Below are 8,205 nucleotides of genomic sequence, written 5' to 3' on the forward strand. Positions count from 1 at the left end.
TAGTTTACAAAGGGATTAAATCGGATCTTACACTGCTCGGGTTTGACACCCTCTCCCTACCACTAGGTTCGTCAAGGCCGCCGGTGGGGGAGGGGAGAGGAGAGGAGCCGAGAAAAAGAAAGGAACTCTCAAGGGAGGGGAGGGGAGGGGGAGAGGGGAGCCTCCCCCAATTCGTATTGCACGGAGAAGGTAACACGGTTGTCTACGACCGTAGATGTGCGGCAGATAATATTGCGACCGAGAATCACCCACTCACTCGCCTTCTCCTCGCTTCGTCGTCTACATAACCCGGCCGCTCTGTTCTCGTGCTCCCTCTTCCACTCGTCTCGCCATTAATTAAAGCTCCGGAAAACAATTTCCCTCTCCCAAATCCTCCAGATATAGCCCCCCTACCACACCCCAGCAAACTCTCACGCGCGCGCGAAGCATCGGCTCTGCTGGATCCCCCCCTTTGCCTGGGCATTTGATTTCCCCCCGAATTTCCCATCATTTTGGGTTTATCGGCCATCTGTGGCGGCAGCTCGGGATAGGGCTCGCGGGGATGAGGTTGCATGGGGATGTGTCGGATGATGAAGAGGAGGGTGCGGTGATGGATCCGGCACTGCTGTCTCCGTCATCGCCGCCCGCCGGTGCGGCGGCGGCGGCTGCGTCGAGGCTGGTGGTGGGCTACGCCCTCACGAAGAAGAAGGTTAAGAGCTTCCTCCAGCCCAAGCTGCTCCTGCTGGCGAGGTAAAAGCCTGGATCACCGCTTATAGAGATGGACTCCATTGATTGATTGATTCATGGTGGATGCAGGCGGTGGATGTTTTTTTTTAGAGAAAGGGGGTGTGTTTCTTGTTTGCTGAGTGGGGAGTAATTTCACAAAACATGAAAACATAAGATTTTTTTTTCTGGTACAGAGGTGTTGAAGACTTAAGGGTGTTGCTCTTGGAGGAAAAATGCTGTTCTTGGATCAGTTTTTGAACATCAGTAGTACTTTACTTGGACAGGCAGAGGTGACAAAGGGGTAGTAATGAACTAGTAATTGATGTTCAAACCAATATAATTTCTGCAGTGAGGGGTGGAATGGAATGCTATTCTGTTCCTTATAGCACTTGTTAATCAGTGATCGAATCAGATATCGACCGGAGTAAAGTTAGCGAGAACAGCTAGTGAGAGTGGCTTCTCAGTGAAGCATGCTGGGTTCTAGATTAGAAATTCCAGTAGCATCGTTAGATGCCATATACGCGTGCCAATGTTGGCAGTTACACTGCACGAGGGGATGTCCATGGTCTATAATTTTATATTATCATGTCCACTTGACTAAATGCTTTGTGGTATGCTAATCCTTGTTGCCTCATTGCCTGGCATCTGGGATTCCAGTTGGAATATTCCCATGGATAAGCACATCACATGGATTATGACAACTTGTTGATGGCAATATCTTTCTTGGGATCATTTCCACTTTAGTGAATGCGTCGCTAGATTTGATGGCAACATGGACCACTGACAAACAGTTACTCCCTCTTATATTATGGGACGTATAGTGTAAAGAACACTCTTATATTATGGGACGTATAGTGTAAAAAACGCTCTTATATTATGGGACGGAGGGGGTATTTTTCTTGAAAATACTACTGACAAACAATCTTTGAGCTGGCTATCTTGTTAGTTACCTGAATTAAGAGCTAAATGTATCCAATTATTTGCTGGTTGGTTCTCAGCCTATGAACATAATAAAAGGATGTCGAAAAATAAGCAAAGATGAAATAACAAGGAACTCTTGCAAAATTAAAATTTACATTCTGAGACTGATATATGTTTTGATTTTAGAAAAAAGTAAATGTACACTCAGAGGGTGGGTGCTCGAGTTTAAGGTTTATATACTTGCACATCTTAGAAAATTCTCAAGATTCGTATATGTGAATCATGTTACAGCATGTGGGTCTGCAAAGAATCATGCAAAATTATGATCAAATGTTTCCTGTACAAAAAGACAAATGGCTCAGTTTTTTATTCATGTACTTTTATTGTTTAAAAACTTATAAAAACAAATGTGCACTTTACCCTTGTGAGTGGCTTCACAGGCTAAACAACATAAGGCATGTATTCTGGTAGAAAAATATAAGCAAGGAACGGAAACAAATTTACAAGCGAAATGTTCTTTTCAGGAATTGAACAAATTTTGCTCGGTCAAATTGTATATCTGAAGTTGATTAATATTTTTAGTTTGTTCATTTATCCCTGCTGTTGAGTAACTCAAAATATGAATGTTTTGACATGATGCTGGTTTCCATATAATTCCTTTTTATCCTTTGCAAGGTACCCTTGTGACATATTCTGATTTGTATTTGATTGAGTATTCAGGTGTCCCTAAAAACAAATTAACCCAGTTGAGTTGGCGATGCATTTTTTTTTAAAGTTCAGCAGAGAGCTTGAATTTGACTTGGATGATTTTGTCTACTCACTTACTATAAGTTTATAATCACTAGCCTCGTATGCTGACTAGTTGCCAAGATTTTATTTTAGTGCTACTTGACATCTTCTTAAACATGTGCATTTTACTTTGTCAGGAAGAAAGGAATTAGTTTCATATCAATTGATGAGACTCATCCTCTCTCAGAACAAGGCCCATTTGATATCATCTTGCACAAGGTTAGCCAAATACTTCCTAAAATATGTTTTGAAAGTCTGTGGATGCATAGGTCTCAGAACTAAGATTGTCTTACATATTTTCTCCAATTGTTGTGTCTATACGGTTTGAATATTGAAAGAAGTGACTTCTGCTTAATATTTTTAAAATATTATGTCATGATACGTTTCTTGCTTCCTTCTGCAGAAAACTAGCAAGGAGTGGCAGCGGTTTCTGGAGGTAATACTAGACGACAGGTGTAGAAACCTGATGATCTGCAAATGCATGCGTACCATACTGATACAATATGCACGCTCGTCATACATTTATCTAATTTTTCTTGTATAGTTGGTACCATGTCCTGGGAAATCAGTAGTCAGACAGCCCCTCCGTCCAGAAATAGATGGCGTTTCAGATGTTGACACAGTCGCCAACAAACATCTTTGAAAAAGAAATCTGTTATGAAAATGTGATTCCTGTGAAATCCAATGATATTATTTTCTTATAATCAACCCAAATATTTTTTTTCATATATTGGGAGTCAAAGATAAAATTTCAACTCAATGAATTCTAGGAAGTCATGTGTTTTGGAACCTTGGTAGTAAGATTTAGTGTTTATCCTGTCTGCGGCAATGACAGTTAGTATAGTTAATTATCTAATGCAAAAAAAGAAGTCGTAATTGTCCACTGCAGCTCCCTGTGAAAAGCTTATCATAATTGTTGCACTTTGCTCTTAGCTTCTAAATCAAGAATTCCCCTTCTCTGTTGATTTTTACATTAAAAATATTTCATTCTGTGAAGGATTATCATGAAGTGCATCCAGAAGTCACTGTCCTCGACCCACCCAATGCCATTGAGCATCTGAACAATCGACAATCGATGCTTGAAGAAGTAGCAGATTTGAACCTGTCCAGTTTCTATGGTAATATTGCAGATGCGTAATACGTCTGATAATGATATTTGTGCCGAATATAAGCCCATTTGAACTGTTTGGGCGAGTGCTGTGCATTTTCTCACCTCATGTGAGTATTGTGGTTCTAGAATGTGCATAGATCTGAACGCATATTCTATGAGTGGAAGAGTGGAAGCACTCACCCACACAAGCACGAAGTCCACTCATAAAAATAGACATTGTAATTTAAGGTTTTCTTTGTGCATAAATTACTGATTTTTTTTGCTTTCCTCGTCATGAAATGGCAGAGTGCCTGCCTGTTTTGTAAAAAAAGGTTTCTCTGAATGTTTATATCTTGTGAGTTGATATGTGTTTCATGACCAAGTACATTGACACATCAGATTCTCACCTAATTCTCATGTAACTGCAGTCCTAGAAAAGAATTGCTTTCAATAGAAAGGCACCAACAAGATCTTCTTGTTGACAAGGGGGGCTGACAATCTTATTTCTGTCCTTTTGAACCATTTGTGTTTCCAGTTAAGGTTGCTATGTAAATCATCTTCAAACTTAAGAGAGCACTAACTCCATTAATGAAAATTGCGGGAACACTGGGCAAAATTTCTTGTTTGCTTGTTTTCTGCTGGGTGAGTCCAGTGACAGATTCTGTTCAATTGGACAGCAGTATCTTTCTGATTTATCGTGAACACGTAGCATATTGACATGCAGGCTACTGAAAGTGCATCCCCAGCTTACTTCTGTGAAGGACTTAATATGTTTTTTTGCTCATAAGGACTTAATATGTTTACAATAGTATATAATATATTTTTTATGGTTTGAATTTTGGACAATCGCAGAAGAAGTTTGCACTCCACGCCAACTGGTCATTATGAAAGATCCGTCCTCTATACCAACTGCAGTTGCCATGGCTGGGCTAACCTTGCCATTGGGTAATTTGTTCAAATCTTGAAACTATCAGTTGCATGCTTCTTGAATCTTAATTTGTATTTGTTGCTCCTTTCAAGACACACTTTACTTTAGTTGTTATATGAGAGTTTAGATATCAGCTATGGGCATCATATGATTTGCACTAGCTGTAATATCACGAGTCATGACACTGTACAACCTAGCTACATGTATGCTTTCGTTCCGTTCTGTGAAACATATGCTTCACTCATTATTGAACGCTTACAATATAAACAGGCATGCACTATATGACAAACAAGGAAGGGAATGATGAAATGATATTATTGACATTATGTTGCAGAAATCCTCTATGATTATTTAGTTTGGTGATTTATATGTTACCTGATTCTATGTGCATGCTATGTGGAAACATGTCCTGCAACTTGCCTGTCACATTTGGTGAATTAAACACTAGTTTGAATGAGGACGTAAAGTGAGTAGGGTTGGCCAGTAGTGCATTTGGGCGAGATAGACACTTAGACTAATATTCGAGTTTGATGTTGTGATGTTCTCCTTCCAGTTGATAATTCCCAGTATCACATATTTAGGCCATTTTCCCTGCTGTAGCTCCAGTATTCTGCTTCTGGGGCTTTGTCTTATTCTCCTTCAATGTGTTACATGGGACTTCCTGTTTGTTATGTGTGGAACTAGTAAGTGGAAATTTCTGATGGGACGCACTTCTGTTTGTTGCAGTTGCCAAGCCATTGGTTGTTGATGGAACATCTAAATCTCATGAGCTATCTCTGGCATACGATGAGGCGTCCTTGCCAATGCTTGATCCTCCTCTGGTACTCCAGGAATTTGTGAATCATGGTAACTCCTGATTCTTTTATCTGGCATATGCTTTTTTGCTCTGGATTGGTCGAATCGTGGCATCTGATTTATTAAATCTACAGGTGGGATCCTCTTTAAGGTGTACATCATTGGTGAAGCTATACAGGTTGTCCGCAGGTTTTCTCTTCCTGATGTTAATACCTATGACTTACTAAACAATGTTGGCATCTATCGACTTCCAAGAGTTTCATGCGCTGCAGCAAGTGCAGATCATGCAGACCTTGATCCTCGTATTGCAGGTGGGTCTTCTGCAGTGTTTCCAATTTATCTTTGGTTTAACTTTATTTTCTTTTTTGAATTGATTCTGTTCCAGTTTCATACTAACACAAAATTGTGTTTGGTATGAAGAAAGTGAAGTTAATAGTTTTGTTATAATCTCAAAGTTGAGGAGAAAATCGTTCAATAAAAAATAGTTGTCTTGTAATGCATTATGTTTGGCAAGAGCTTTTTACTGCACCAAATGAACAGTTTTCATTACTGAACAGAGCTTCCTCCGAGACCACTTCTAGAGAAACTAGGCAGGGAGCTTCGTGGTCGTCTGGTATGACCAGCACTGGTTCTTAACTATGTGTAGCTATTATATTTGTTGCCTCACCTGACATCTTAAAATTTGCAGGGTCTAAGATTGTTCAACATAGATATGATTAGAGAGCTTGGAGCAAATGACCGGTACTATATAATTGATATCAACTACTTCCCAGGTGTGTAGTTATTTTATCTCTCACATGGCTCTGCATTTCTTTTCTTCTGTTTATGTGTTCATGAAGAACTTGCTAGGCCAATATTTTTATCCCAGCTGAGGGGAAAAGAAATGTATCGTCGCGACATATCTCTGCCCGTGTAGGCCAATTTAACACTGTTCAAGTAGGGGTATCTTCTCTTCTCCACTACCCAAGGTTGGCTTGGCTGGGGCATGAGTAGTCTTGCTAATTGTATGTTGTTCATCCGGGTGCAGATTGTTCTTAACCATTACAGGTAACTTCATCCAAGGTGAAGATTGTTAGGAATATGACATGTAAATCATGCAAGACATTTTAATGCTGTGTAGTTTTATTGATGCTGTCAGATCAGTTCCTATGGAGACAGCAATACACGCTACCACAGAAGTTGCTTTTGTTTTGTTCAGTTAAATGGGCAAGTCTTGCATGTAAAATTACAGTGAAAACGTCATGGTCTTGACTCTTGACGATTTCACAGCATGGTAATTTCCTTGCAGTAGTAATTCTTGACTGTCTAGGAAGTAATGCTGCTGTTTTCATTTTTTCCGCAGGATATGGGAAAATGCCTGGCTATGAGCACATATTCACCGATTTCTTGCAAAGTCTTGGGCAAAACAAATACCAAAGGTGCTTGAGCGGAGGCTGAAGCGCTGGTAGCCATACTTGTTCACTAATGTGCATATCTTGGATACATAAGCTGGAGCCCAAGGCTTGAAGTCCAAAACTTACATGTTTTGTAAGAAGTGGCGCCACATACACAGGGTCGGGAGTAGGGGGAGAGAAAGAACTCGAATGGCCTTGTGCCCATCTTGTATAAATCACGGTTGTTTTGATCATAGTTTGGTCTCAAATGCTTTCATCAAACAGGATCAGCACCATCAACCTACCATGTATGATATTGATCAGTTAAGCTACATACGGTGCATCACAGTAAGCAATATTCAAAATAAGACAGCATCACCTGCTTCCAGGTATAGTTTGACACTACAGAGAACTAAATGCTCTTCTAGGGGGAAATTCAATCAGATTGCAAAGCTTCTAACCTGCAGTCAGAAAATCTTGATAAATTGAAGCAGGTAGCCATGACTTGGTGCAGGCTTCGAGCATGAGCTGCTCCTTGTTCCGCGGCAGTTTTTAGCTGCTGCAGACTGGACACACAAGGAGTGTTTGCATGTGCCAGCATTTCCAGTAAACCTATTTCTGTTTGTTCGGCAGTAAATGAGCTAAGTTGCAGTGTACTATATAGAAATGGCCTGTACTTTCTAAGGCAGGTTGATGTTGATGCTGCCTCATGTGGAAGAGTCATGTATCGAGGACACAGGCATGCCCAGGGAAACTAATTTTAGAGGTAACATGCGAAAATCCCTTTTGGAGGCCGAGTTCCATGGAGGCCAGATTTTAAAAAATTTAAAATTCACCGAAATTCATAGTTTCATATTTCAAAAAATTCTGAAAAAAATGGATATACCTGGAGGGATAATGCACAAGTGTGTAAATTTTCAAGACGAAATCCATTGAAATGAGGGATGTGCAAAAAAAAAACTGAGGCTTTTTTAACACATATACTATTCATCCTCCAAGGCCATAAATTTGTTTTTTTGTACAGATCGTATTTCAAGGTATTTCATCTTGAAATTTTACGGACATGTGCATAACATCTTTATTTACTTGTAATTTTTTTTAGATATTTAAAAAATAAAAGTTTGTATTTTGATTTTTTCAAAAAAACTGAACCTTCATAGATGCCGAGAGCCAAAATGCCTCGCTCGGTAACATGATCCTACTCAAATAGTTACCGAGGACTTGCATGTTCCTATTGTTCAGAGAAAGGCTTCACGAACTACATCGAACAAACTTTCTCGATAAGGCATTTTTATTGACTCAAAATGTAGCATTAAATAGACACAAAGCATGATGAGTAACACCCGACATCACACTAGACATCTGCATAACTAAAATGCACACAACCAAACACTAACAAACTACAATAATATTAAAAAGGTTAACATAACAACAACTATAGAGTCATATAGGATCAACACTATGCGTGATGCGTGACGCCACGGAAACGATCTTTCACGGTGCCAAAGAACTCACAAGGAGCATCAACTATTTCTCTCAAATGGCAAAGAACAAGAGGAGACACTCTTAAATAAATTGTAGCGGATAACTAGCTTGGTTTATAA

The 8,205-nt window shown here is 39.7% G+C and overlaps 1 protein-coding gene across 1 annotated transcript; it reads left to right on the plus strand.

The window, feature by feature from the left end:
• The first annotated feature begins 247 nt into the window (after positions 1-247).
• On the plus strand, positions 248-6,976 carry LOC123085097 (inositol-tetrakisphosphate 1-kinase 2). Its single transcript, XM_044506679.1, has 10 exons — positions 248-729; positions 2,553-2,634; positions 2,819-2,851; positions 3,413-3,533; positions 4,358-4,450; positions 5,160-5,279; positions 5,363-5,539; positions 5,786-5,841; positions 5,917-6,001; positions 6,571-6,976. Exons 1-10 carry the CDS (start codon positions 542-544, stop codon positions 6,663-6,665), a joined length of 1,050 nt encoding a protein of 349 aa, XP_044362614.1. The 5' UTR covers positions 248-541; the 3' UTR covers positions 6,666-6,976.
• The last annotated feature ends 1,229 nt before the right edge of the window (positions 6,977-8,205 follow it).

The sequence above is a fragment of the Triticum aestivum genome, chromosome 4A (genome assembly GCF_018294505.1).
Source record: "Triticum aestivum cultivar Chinese Spring chromosome 4A, IWGSC CS RefSeq v2.1, whole genome shotgun sequence".
NCBI lineage: Eukaryota > Viridiplantae > Streptophyta > Magnoliopsida > Poales > Poaceae > Triticum > Triticum aestivum.

Coding starts and splice junctions, on each gene's coding strand:
- LOC123085097 (XM_044506679.1), top strand. CDS start 542: ATGAGGTTGCATGGGGATGTGTCGGATGATGAAGAGGAGGGTGCGGTG. Junction 730..2,552: donor AAGCTGCTCCTGCTGGCGAG/GTAAAAGCCTGG, acceptor TTACTTTGTCAG/GAAGAAAGGAATTAGTTTCA. Junction 5,540..5,785: donor CCTTGATCCTCGTATTGCAG/GTGGGTCTTCTG, acceptor ATTACTGAACAG/AGCTTCCTCCGAGACCACTT.